Genomic DNA, 13,660 nt, shown 5'->3' with positions numbered 1-13,660 from the left:
GCCGCGTCCACTTACCAGGCAAGCTTAAAGCCTTTCATCAGTGCAGTACACAGGGTCCGATATCCATAGTGTCTTCTCCCCAGTCACCAGGATGAACTCGCCACACCATGCTCGCATGCAACGGCGAGGGCTCATTCACAAACGCAGCACAGCTTCTCAATCTGTGCCCCAGAAAGAGAGGCAAGTGCCTCACCTTCACTTGACACTTCAGTGCTGGCAACAGTTCTCGGAACGCTCACACAGTCTGCAGCTCCAAACTCTGCGCTAACATTCCACACCGAGCACGGGTGACTGAAGCAGGCGAACATTTGCCGTTCGCTGCAGTAAGGATGGACCCATGTTATCACTGTCACGCAACCTTCCTGTTCCGAGAATGCCCGCAAGTGAGTAAAGGATTAAATGCACCTTGTGCAGCCATCCAAAGCACACGTCACTGGAAATCGCTGGTGGCAGCTGTGAGTGTAATCTCTTAATCAATGCAGAAATGCTGCATGGAAGGGATCAGATGCGTTTCCCAGCCCCCACCTTGACTCAAGATTTTAACTATCGTTGGCTAAATTTGCATGGGAACATGCACGATCAAATCTCAATTGCTAATGCAGATTAAGAAGGAAAAATCCATTCAATGTTATGTCATTATGACTCTTTAAATTGGAATTGGAATCATGTCCATGCAAGCATATTTTGACCGTTAACAAAACATATCCAACAAAACTGAAACAAAGTCTCCACCGCAGTAATGAATTTGGATTGCAATTTCCCTATCAACTGTAGATTACTTTTAATTACACATCTAAATTAAATTACAAGAAATCGTAAGAATTTTGTGAATTTTTCAAGCATTTCGACTTCATATCTCAAAAACACATACAGATGGGAACACTTCCTCCTAGGGATGGGGTGTACAATTTCTCTGGGAGAACATTTAAAAAACACTTAAAAAGGTACCAGTGATTCAGCTCAAATAATTGAATAAATGTCTGAATTACGTTTATATTACATCTATCCACTACCAATAATCCTGTGAACAATAAGAAAATAAAGCACAAAACTGCTGCATAATTCACCAATTATTTTGTTTGTGCATTTTATTGGCCTATTTTGAGATTAATCATAACTGCTTACGCTCTTATAGCTTATATTTATATAGCACCTGCAGTGTAATAGAATATTCCAAGACAATTTATGGCACCAAGCCACACAAGAAGGCATTCGGGCATGTCAGTTTTAGAAATCAATAATTTTGGAACTCAATATTTCAACATCACAGGGAGCTGCTCTAAGAGAGTTCACATCCTTAATCTTTCATGAACCAGGTTTTTAATTTTATTGCATGTTGCTGTGGGGAAGTAATAACTGGAAGCTGTACATTTCCCAAGTAGATACAGTCATGTTTGGTCTGGCCTTAAGTGTAATATTATGACTGATTCAGAACAGCATGGAATGGAGTGGGAGATGACAACATGTCGGCCAGCTAAGGCTGCCACTGATGCCATTAGCACAGTGCAGAAACAGGAAATGGGATTTCATTCAAACAAAGTAGCTAATTGAAAAATATCATAAACTGCTTATATTACTTCTGAAAACAGTAACACTGCTTTAATTCCGCAAGTGTGTTTATTCAAAAGGGGGAGGGTTAACACATTTTGCAGCTACTTTGCAACTAGACAATTTGAATAGCATATTCGGTTGTAAGAATCTCGGGCAACCCCTGGTCCCCTTGAACTGCGAAACCGGACTTTAACCTCAGAAACTGTAAAATGGACACCTTTCTTGGCCAAATTTTTCCCAGCAAGCTTGGCTTGCAGGGCTGTCTGTGAGTGTGAAAGGAATGTTTGCAGCAACCCCCCCCCTGGACTTACAACTCATCAGTAGACAGACAGCACTAATTGGATCAGCAAAGAGCACAATGGGAATGCTAATAGCCCTGAAACTCCCCCAGCCAAGAAACAATGTGTTGGTAAGAACTCCTTACATATGATAATGACCTTGTCTCCATCGGAGCTGAAAAACCCATCAGCATAATCAGGTCATAATGGCAGCAATCTCGAGCGAATGGCAGACTCGAAAATCCCATCTTCTTAACGAGGTGTGGAAGACTGCGATCTCCCAGGACAATGGAGCGGGCAGGAAGCAGTTTACCCTGGAGGGAAACTGCCCGGAGACTAGAGCTGGCTACCTGGACCTATCAGGAGAAGGGGCGGGACCTGCGGGAACTTTGAAATGCTAACTGACATGCTCACACAAAAGAAGCTGGACTGGAGCGAAAAAACTTGGATTTTGGACTATAAAAAGGGTGGTCAAATGGCCATTCGATCTCTTAGGATCTTCTGTTCGTGCTGAACTCTCTGCTCCTACAACATCAGCCTTGGATTGTAAGTATCCCGCAGCAGCTTGCGAAGCTCCCGGGACTAGTATAGTGGTTGAGGCTTTGGGGAAAGGGGGTGCATGCTCCTATTTTGTCCTTTTAAAAGATTGCTAAAATTGTGTATGTAAGTTTTACATTGTGCTGCGATAGTATTTCTTCCATAGTAATAGTCATTAAAGTATAAGATAATTGTGTGTTTTCTGTATTTGGTGGTGGTTGATCTTGGCAATTAATAAATATATGTGTTTGGAGTTTGGAATTGGAGTCTGTCTCAATTCCTTCAATCCCTCACCAACGAGCTCTAGCCAAGTCACTCTATTAAAATACTCCTTACCATAAATCCGGTGTCGAGAACTGAGGGAAATCCCTGGGCGCTTCGAACCCGCTCACTCAGGAAAGGCTGCCAGGTACAGGTGGGCAGAGGTTTTCCTTTCCTCTCTCTCTTGGGGGTGCTGCTCAGGTGAAGCAGGCGCAGGTGGTTGCGAATCCACCGGTGAGAGAGAGGATCACCCGGGCAGTGGTGGGGCTTGGACGACGGGGTGCCAAGCCTGGTAGAAGCCCACGGGGGTGGAGGTAAAAGGGGATCCCGCTACAGGTGGTTCGGTGGGATGTCGCTGGACTAGAAATCCAGAGGATTTATAGCTAATGCTCTCATGTTCAAATCTCACCATGGTAGCTGGTGGAATTTAAATTCAATTAAAAATTGAAATTGAAAATTAGTCTCAGTAATGGTGACCATGAAACCATTATCAATTGTCATTTAAAACCCATCTGTTTCACAAATGTGCTTTAAGTAAGGAAATCTTCCATCTTTACCTTTGTCTAACTTGTATGTGACTCCAGACCCACAACAATGTGGTTCATTCTCAGCTGCCTTTGAAATGGCCGACTAAGCCAATCAATTCAAGGGCAATTAAAGATGGGCAACTATTTCAGGCCTTGTCAATGACACTCACATCCCATGAAAAAATTAAAATCTAACAAAATTAAGTAAAACAAATAATGAGGCCATGCAACTCATGAACCCCTATTTTTGAAAGCTGTTCTGTTAGTACGACTGTCCCTCCTCTTTCCTCATGGAAAGCAAAGGTTTTGCAGAGCTAAGTATTTATCCAATATCTTTTTGAAAGTTTCTATTAAATTTGTTTACACCACCCTTTCAGAATCGCAATTTGTTGCATGTGAATGTAAATGCCGCCACAGTCCCAGAGGACAACAGGCTGCTCTCTCCTTTGAGAGTTCACTGGTGGTGATTTAACCTGAGGGTCAGGCAAGGGGCAAGGTTGAGAAGCCATGGCTTTCATGAATAACCTCTGCCGGTACTGGAATTGAACCCGCGCTGCTGGCATTGCTCCACACCATGAGCCAGCCGTCCAGCCAACTGAGCTAACTGACCTACCTCAGTTGGCTGGATGGCTGGTTCATGATGCGGAGCGACACTAACAGCGTGAGTTTAATTCCTGTACCAACTGAGGTTATTCATCAAGGCCCTGCCTTCTCAACCTTGCCCCTAGCCCGAGGTGTGGTGACCCTCAGGTTAAATCACCACCAGTCAGCTCTCAAAGGGGAGAGCAGCCTCTGGTCCGGGATTGTGGCAACATTCATTGCATAAAATACTACGCACCTACCCTTTGGTTCTCATGCAGATAATTTAAGTTGGTGTTCTGGATACCAAACCTATCAGTGAAACTCTTCAACCTTTAGCTGTAACCAAGGCAAACGAGAAAGAATAAACTTCAGTCTAATCAATTCAATCACAGACCAAACTACAGATATTCAATTGATGAATGAGGGAATAAAAAGTTACTCAGTTTACATGTAATCAGTAATAGTATCTATAAAGCTACCAAAATGACATTAAAACAATCTGGTTGTTGAATCTTAACTTCCCCCAGAAATTACCCCCTGCCTGTGGTAAACCACTGTTGCACCTGTATTAGGTGATGTACGGTAGGACCTGTACTACAGGTTCGCCGGTAGTCCCTGCCTGCTGGCTCCGCCCAGGAGGCGGGGTGTAAATATGCGTGTCCTCCAGCCAGCAGCCATTTCGCCAGCTCCTGTGGGAGGCCACACAGCTGATAGCAATAAATCCTCAGTTGGATTCAATTATCCTCTTTTGTCCAATTGATTGTGCCTCAATTTATTGCTATCAGTTTCTAAGGATGGAGTTCCGTATCAAACCGGATCGCCTGCAGCTGGATCCACACTCGAGCGACGCCAGAAAGGACTTCCAGCACTGGCTAGCGTATATCCAACCCTTGTTCTGGAGGCTCAGAAGATTCAGATTTTATATTCCAGGTTGAGCTCCAAAGTCTTTCTGTTAATCCAGGACGCGCCGAACTACGCTGAAGCCATGACTCGACTCAAGGACAACTACGCACAGAAAACGAACACGCTCTTCGCCAGGCACGCACTCGCCACTCGCTCCCAACTCCCTGGTGAATCCATAGAAGACTTTGGGTGGGCCCTAATCCCATTAGTCCGGGACTGTGACTGTCAGGCCGTTACGGCCACGGAACACTCAGACCTCCTTAGGCGGTACGCTTTTGTGACTGGAATTGGGTCAGATCTCATACGCCAGCAGCTCCTAGAAGGGGCCACTCGCGACCTTGCAGAGACTAAAACGCTAGCGCTCTCCATGACGGTCGCTCTGCGCAATGTCCAGTCCTACACCCCCAGCCGTGCAGCCCACCCTTCCTACGCTTCGTGGACCCCACAGACAGCCGCCCCAGCGGGGGCGCTGCCCACCCAATACGCCTGCGCTGCACGCCAGCCAGCGAACCCCGGGGGCCCCCAATGCTATTTTTGCGGCCAACAAAGCACCCCCGCCAATGCTGCTCGGCCCGCGCTGCCCTTTGTAAAGCCTGCAGGAAGAAGGGCCACTTCGCCACGGTGTGCCAGGCCCGCTCAGTAGCCGCTATCTCCCCCACACCCTCGGTCACGGACAATGGGCGCCGCCATCCCCCCCTCAGACCACGTGCGGCCAGTGGGCTCCGCCATCTTCCCCTCCGCGCAACACGTGCGTTTCATGGGAGCAACCATCTTGTTCCACCCCCGCAAGGGGCGTTCCATAGGCGCCGCCATTTTGTAAACCTCAAGATCTTCGGGCGCCATCTTGTCTACCCCTCAGCACATGGGCACCATCTGCGTTCCAGGACCCGGGCTCAGCAGCCGCCGCATTACCCCATGAGCAACCAAGACTCGGCTCCATGTCAATTGACCAGTCTCGTCAGCATAACCTGACCAACGCATCCACCAGCGTGAAAGTCAACGGACATGTAACCTCCTGTCTGCTGGACTCCGGGAGCAGCGAATGCTTCATACACCCGGATACGGTAAGGCGCTGCTCCCTCACGATACACTCCACCAACCAAAAAATCTCCCTGGCCTCCGGATCCCATTGCGTAGCGATCCCGGGGTACTGTACGGTCACGCCCACGGTCCAGGGGTAGAATTCAGCGGCTTCCACCTCTATGTCCTCCCTAACCTCTGTACTGCACTAATCCTCGGCCTGGACTTCCAGTGCAACCTCCAGAGCCTAACTCTGAAATTCGGCGGGCCCTTACCACCCCTTACTGTGTGGGGCCTCGCGACCCTAAACGTCGACCTCAATATCTTTGCCAATCTAACTCCAGATTGCAAACCCGTTGCCACCAGGAGTAGACGGTACAGCACCCAGGACAAGACCTTCATCAGGTCCGAAGTCCAGCGGCTGCTTCGGGAAGGCATCATCGAGGCCAGCAACAGCCGCTGGAGAGCTCAAGTGGCAGTAGTTAAAACTGGGGAGAAACACCGAATGGTCGTGGACTACAGCCAGACCATCAACCGGTACACGCAGCTCGATGCGTACCCCCTCCCACGCATATTTGATATGGTTAACCAGATTGCGCAGTACCGGGTCTTCTCAATGGTAGACCTGAAATCTGCTGACCACCAGCTCCCCATCCGTAAATCGGACAGTCCATACACCGCCTTCGAGGCAGACGGCCGCCAAAACTACTTCCTTAGGGTCCCCTTCGGCGTCACAAACGGGGTCTCGGTCTTCCAAAGGGAGATGGACCGAATGGTCGACCGGTAGGGGTTGCGGGCCACCTTTCCGTACCGAGACAACGTCACCATCTGCGATCACAACACCAACCGTGCTAAATTTCCCCACACCGCTACTCTCCTAAACCTCACTTACAACAAGGAGACATGCGTGTTCAGCACGAACCGCTTAGCCATCCTCGGCTATGTGGTCCAGAACAGAGTTCTGGGGCCCTATCCCAACCGCATGTGCCCCCTCATGGAGCTCCACCTCCCCCACTGCTCCAAGGCCCTCAAACGCTGCCTTGGGTTCTTTCCTTACTACGCTCAGTGGGTCCCAAATTATGCAGACAAGGCCCGCCCACTCACACAGTCCATCCAGTTTCCCCTGACGGCCGAGCCCCAACAGGCCTTTGCCCAGATCAGAGTTGATATTGCCAAGGCCACAATGCACGCTGTAGATGAGACGCTGCCCTTCCAAGTAGAAAGCGACGCATCAGACGTCAACCTTGCTGCCACCCTCAATCAGGCCAGCAGGCCCATGGCATTCTTTTCCCGCATCCTTCATGCCTCAGAAATTCGGCACTCATCCGTCGAAAAGGAGGCCCAAGCTATCGTTGAAGCTGTGCGGCATTGGAGGCATTACCTGGCCGGCAGGAGATTCACTCTCCTCAATGACCAACGGTCGGTAGCTTTCATGTTCAACAACACACAGCGGGGCAAGATCAAAAATGATAAAATCTTGCGGTGGAGAATCGAGCTCGCCACCTACAATTACGTGATTATGTATCGCCCCGGCAAACTCAACGAACCTCCAGACGCCCTATCACGAGGTACATGTGCTAGCGCACAGGTAGACGGACTCCGGGTTGCACGACAGCCTTTGTCACCCAGCAGTCACACGGTTGTACCAATTTATTAAGGCACAAAATCTGCCCTACTCCATCGAGGAAGTAAGGACAATCACCAGGGACTGCCAGGTCAGAGTGTGCCAGGGACTGTGCAGAGTGCAAGCCGCACTTATACCGGCTGGACCGCGCGCACCTGGTGAAGGCCTCCCGCCGCTTTGAACGCCTCAGCGTGGACTTCAAAGGCCGCCTCCCCTCCACTGACCATCACACATATTTTCTCAGTGTGATCGACGAATACTCCAGATTCCCCTTTGTCATCCCATGCCCTGATATGACATCTGCCACCATCATTAAAGCCCTCAACACAATCTTCACTCTGTTCGGTTTCCCCGCCTACATCCACAGTGACAGGGGATCCTCATTCATGAGTGATGAGCTGCGTCAGTTCCTGCTCAGCAGGGGTATCACCTCCAGCAGAACGACAAGCTATAACCCCCGGAGAAATGGACAGGGAGAATGGGACGGTATGGAGAGCCGTCCAGCTGGCCCTACGGTCCAGAAACCTCCTGGCCTCCCGCTGGCAGGAGGTCCTCCCTGATGCACTCCATTGCATTCGTTCATTACTCTGCATTGTCACTAACAATACACCCCATGAACGTCTTTTTGCCTTCCCCAGGAAGTCCACATCCCGGGTGTCGCTCCCGACTTGGCTCGCAGCTCCGGGAGCCGTGCTTCTCCGTAAGCATGTCCGACTCCACAAGGCGGACCCGTTGGCGGAGAAGGTGCACTTGCTCCATGCAAACCCCCAGTACGCCTACGTGGCATTTCCCGACGGCCGCCAGGATACTGTCTCCCTCAGGGACCTGGCACCAGCAGGTTCCACCCCCCCCCCCCCCCCCCCCCCCCCGCCACCCTCCCCTCCCAACAGCAGCCCCCCCCGGACCATCCGTGTATCCCCCCCGCCCACGCCCGACGATGAAGAGGATTTTGGCAAGCTCCCGGAGTCACCATCGACCAGATCAGCACCAGCATCGCCGACACCACTGCGTCGCTCCCAGAGGAACATCAAGGCCCCGGACCGGCTAAATCTATGACCGGTCCACCGGACATCAAACAACATTTGTTTGCTTAAATCTTGTAAATATTAACTCATTGTTGTATATTGTTATCCACCACCCCCGCCGGACTCAATTTTTAACAGGGGGTGAATGTGGTAAACCACTGTTGCACCTGTATTAGGTGATGTACAGTAGGACATGTACTACAGGTTCGCCGGTAGTCCCTGCCTGCTGGCTCCGCCCAGGAGGCAGGGTATAAATATGCGTGTCCTCCAGCCAGCAGCCATTTCGAGGCCTCACATCTGATTGCCTCAGTTGGATTCAACTATCCTCTTTTGTCCAATTGATCGTGCCTCACTGCCACTTAGTTAAAGGCACTTCCCAGCAATGTTTACATCCTGTGAAGAACAGGAAAAAACAGCAAACAACATTCTGCTCTTCATCATCAAAAAAAAAACTATTTCAGAAGTTATTTTCTGAAATTCCTGCTTATATCTTAATTTGCTTGATTCTTTGCTGAATTTATACACGTTTTCCGGATTGTGGGAAATGCAAACTTTGATAAATGTTCTTCTGGAATAGGAGCAGAAAGTATGGGAGAAAAAGCAGGATATTGGCACTAAGTGGAGAGCACATGCATTAGAGCATGAATTGTCTTCTATGTAAACAGAGTACATTAAAATAAAACTGGTTTCTAAAAGTAGAGAGAAATGCTTAATCTTCCAATACTGAATCAATAAAAATGTTATTAATCTAAATATGTTACATGCCTGTGTAGAAAAAATTGTTAGCAGTTTGCCTATCACACATGAAAGTATTGCACCATGTAGTGTATTTTATAGTTGTTGAAATATCATATCCACAAATTAGAAAATGTTAAAACTATAAACTTTCTATTTCCAATTACTGACATGTCTTAGTTATAATTAAAGACACAACTGCACTTCAGCAATATCCAGATTTGTTGAAGTCCCCAAAATGCTCATTATGCAAGAGCCACCAAGATACAAATGTTTCCCTATTTATAATACAGGGTGTGCATTACATCGCATAGCTTTTTCACTGCTTTCAACTTACTGTTAAGAACACTGCAATATTTGTTAATATAGATTCATATGACAATGTTCACATTTTTACAGTGGAGCTCAATCTCAGTGATGTGACAATTTGTGCAATTATTCTGCTCGTCGCACCTTGATTCCTGAAAATAGAGTCACAAGACTGGGGTAAAGATGAGGGGAATAAATAAAATATTCATTTTGAGAATCTGAACACCAGATCAATGGAACTAGGAGGCAGTGTAGACTTCCTCTGCTGTATATGATATACCTGCAACAGAACAATCTACCACAAATGTGGTACATTGCAAATTCAAATAGGTCAAATGAAAATAAATTGCAGGCTGCAGGAAACCTAGCAGAGCTGTTTTAGCAATAAATGCTGAAACGAGGCCCCGTACTGCACCTGAACGGGTTAATTTGTTTATTGGATATGCTGATCCACTATAGGTCTAATCCGTTCTTTATCTGACATTTTATTTTCTCAACGATCTCTTAAGGTCTGCTTAATCTCTTTTTCTGCTGTTTCCTGTTTTTTCTAGTTAATCAATACGCCATTGTGCATGTTTTCAACAATGCATTAGATCATGAGATTTTAAAATCAGGACTTGTGAGATGATTTTCCCTGGTGCAATATCCCCACCCACATTTCCAATTTTCACCAATCATACGTCTACTATCACTAACTGGAATACGACTATCCACGTATCAAAGTGTCATAGATGAGCCCCAGTTTTTTCCACTGGCATTGCAAACCGATCATAAAGCCATCCCTGACCACCAACTCCACCACTACCCAGCCAGTATGAAATTTTGTCATCTGTTCAACCTAGGTTTGCAAACCGAAGACCTACTCATCTCCAAGAGCATTTTTATCTCCTGTTAAAACATTGTCCTCCTCTGCAACCATTATTTTCCCAGCTTTAGACTTGATTTCACTAATCCCATTTGTTAAAAATTCCAACTGATTCAAAACTTAGCCACTTTGTACGTTATACTTAGGGCTGTTCACCCATCATATCCATCCTAATTGGCCTGGATTGAAATTACAGAGCGTCACAGTCACAATATGTTGCTGCGATGCAAAATGACAAGTCACCCTAGTCCGAGATGACCATAGGATGCTCTTTGAGGGGGAGAGCTGACTGGTGATGATTTAACCCGAGGTTCACCGTAAGGTTGAGAAGGCAAGCCTTCATAAATAACCTCAGCCAGTACGGGAATTGAACCCACATTGCTGGCCTTGCTGTGCATCACGAACCAGCTGTCTAGCCAAGTGAGCTAAACCGGTCCCCAGCTGGTACGAAAGTTTATTAAAAATTTATTACAACTTTATAGAAAGTTGCAAACACTTGAGATGAAAATGTTTTGAATGCTGATCATTTTCCCCCATTTAATCACATTGGGGTAATACAGCTCAGCCTGTTTTTCTCCTCTTACACCTTCCACAGTGTTCTAGGCCCAACTATCTTCAGCTGCTTCATCAATGACTTTCCTTCCAACCTATGGTCAGATGTGGGGATGTTCGCTGACGATTGCACAATGCTCAGCACCATTTGCCACTCTTCAGACACTGATGCAATGGATGTGCAAATGCAGCAAGTTCTGGACAATATCCAGGCTTGGACTGACAAGTGGCAAGTAACATTTGCGCCACACAAGTACCAAGTAATGACCATCTCCAATAATAGAGAATCAACCCATCGCCTCTTGACATTCAATGGTATTACAATCACTGAATCCCCCACTATCAACATCCTAGGGGTTACCATTGACCAGAAACTGAACTGGACTGGTCATACAAATACTGTGGCTACAAGAGGTCAGAGACTACTGTGGCGACAATGCAGAAGTCAACGGTGTGATGGAATACTCCCCACTTCCTGGGTCAATACAGTTTCAACAACACTCAAGAAGCTCGACACCCTCCAGAACAAAGCAACGTGCTTGATTGGCACCCCTTCCACAAACATTCACTCCCTCCACAACCAACACACAGTAGAGTATGTTGGGGTAGAGTATGTATGGGGTGAGCACACTTCTTACTGTGCTCACCCCAGTCCAACGCCGGCATCTCCACAACATACAGTAGCAACAGTGTGTACAATCCATAAGAGGCACTGCAAGAACTCACCAAGGCTCCTTAGGCAGCACCTTCCAAACCCACCCACTACTTTGAAGTTTCCTTCCAAGTCACTCACCATCCTGAATTGGAAATATATCACCGTACCTTCATTGTCATTGGGTCAAAAACCTGGAACTCCCTCCCAATGAGTGTACCTACACCACATGGACTGCAGCGGTTCAAGAAGGCAGCTCACCATCACCTTCTCAAGGGCAATTAGGGATGGGCAACAAATGTTGGCCTCGCCAGCAAAGCCCACATCCTGTAAAAATGAATTTAAAAAATAAATTTGTTTTGCCCCTACAAGCACCTTCTAAAGTTGACTAACTTGCCACAAACCAAGCCTCGACATGAAATCTTCTTTTGCAATGCGCTTTGGCACTACTCCCATGTGGAGTACAGGTGCCCACTGAACCATTGGAAGGGCCACAATTGCATGCCTAATTCTCACAGATTCAGCAAACTAACACCTGGCCAGCATGTTGCAATTGTTTGGAGAAAGTATAAAGGTCACTGGTTAAATCAGTCAAACCTGTCACATAGTTTAGATAGATTGAGTCATTATCACAAACATGTTAGAAGTGAAAAAATATTTTCAATTCATTCAGTGACTGAGGGGCTGCTGAGAGGGTCACCACTTATTGCCCATCTCGAATTGTCCCTAAGAAGATTATTATTTAAAAGGGGTCCCAGTGTTCAAGAAAAAACTATGCCAAATGCTTTTCTGTTCAGAGCGTAAGATGACTTAGAAAAGTTGTGACCATTTTCATCATTCAAAGATCATATGCAGAAGATAAGCACTGATTTCCCCAAATATTTTCACAGCGCAGAAAAAACAAATGTAGATGAATTTAAAAATAAAATCACTATTCCAGCAGGGATTGAGATCATTCTAAAATATTAACAGAATAAAAACCAGAGAAAAATTATAAACTGGGTTTTTGTTTTTACAAACTAGGTTGGAGAGGAGGTGGAGCATAACTCAGATTAGAGGCAGCACGGTAGCATTGTGGTTAGCACAATTGCTTCACAGCTCCAGGGTCCCAGGTTCGATTCCCGGCTTGGGTCACTGTCTGTGCGGAGTCTGCACATTCTCCCCATGTGGGCATGGGTTTCCTCCGAGTGCTCTGGTTTCCTCCCACAGTCCAAAGATGTGAAGGTTTGGTGGATTGGCCATGCTAAATTGCCCTGAGGGTCCAAAATTGCCCTTAGTGTCCAAAATTGCCCTTAGTGTTGGGTGGGGTTACTGGGTTATGGGGCTGGGTGGAGGTGTGGACCTTGGGTAGGGTGCTCTTTCCAAGAGCCGGTACAGACTCGATGGGCCAAATGGCCTCCTTCTGCACTGTAAATTCTATGCTAATGGATAAAAAAATCCTAAATTCTCTCCACTTCACAAATTACACTTTCTACATTCTTTGGCCAGATTTTGCTTTCCCCCACTAGGTTCCATCTGCATTTTAAAAAACTAGTTGCACTGGAAATTAGCTCTACTTGGATTTGTGTCAAATGACATTCTCACCTGCATACCAACAATGAAGGACATGTGTGGAATATACAGAGCTCAGCTGGGTAATACTGTCGGTTTAAATTACATTCTGTCAATCGGCTGTATGGTATTGTCCTTCACACTGACATTCAGACACAAAACAGCAAAAATTTGCAACAGCTGATACTAAATACTGTTATTAAGGCACAGACATGCACTTCATTTTCTCAAAGATTATTACAGTAATCAAAATGGAAACAGGACTTATGTTTTCTTAATTTGATCTTTGTGGGCAATTGATACGTTTTAGCTCTTGAGGGTTGAATGAGATTTCTACATTATATAATCATGATTTTTTTTATGTTCGGCCTTGGGATGTGGGTGTCCCTAGCTTGGCCAGCATTTGTTGCCCATCCCTATTTGCCCTGATCTGAGTGTCTCGCTCAGCCATTTTCAGTGGGGGAGGGGGGCAGTTAAGAGTTAACCAGTTGCTGTGGGTCTGGAGTCACTTGTAGACCAGACGGGGTAAGAATGGCTGATTTTCTTCCCTGAAGGACGTTAGTGAACCAGATGGGTTTTTTCGACAATCGTCAATGGTTGCATGGTCATCATTCCAGATTTAAAAAAAATAAAATTTTACCATCTGCCCTGGTGGTATTCGAACCCAGGACCCCAGAGCATATCCTGG

General features: G+C 46.7%; 1 protein-coding gene across 8 annotated transcripts in view; it reads right to left on the bottom strand.

Annotated features, from left to right (window-relative positions):
- Positions 1-13,660, bottom strand: part of gramd1ba (GRAM domain containing 1Ba) — a 1,045,225-nt gene that overhangs the window by 360,008 nt on the left and 671,557 nt on the right. Inside the window, exon 1 of one of the 8 annotated variants that reach the window (XM_072486674.1) lies at positions 16-371. The exons of the other annotated variants lie outside the window; for them this stretch is intronic. Coding sequence (XP_072342775.1) covers positions 16-38 — 23 coding nt within the window. The 5' untranslated portion in view covers positions 39-371. Of the gene's footprint in view, positions 1-15; positions 372-13,660 lie in introns of those variants that run through there. 8 annotated transcript variants of the gene reach the window in all.

Source organism: Scyliorhinus torazame, chromosome 21, assembly GCF_047496885.1.
Source record: "Scyliorhinus torazame isolate Kashiwa2021f chromosome 21, sScyTor2.1, whole genome shotgun sequence".
Taxonomy (NCBI): domain Eukaryota; kingdom Metazoa; phylum Chordata; class Chondrichthyes; order Carcharhiniformes; family Scyliorhinidae; genus Scyliorhinus; species Scyliorhinus torazame.
This window is presented reverse-complemented; position numbering and strand designations above follow the sequence as displayed.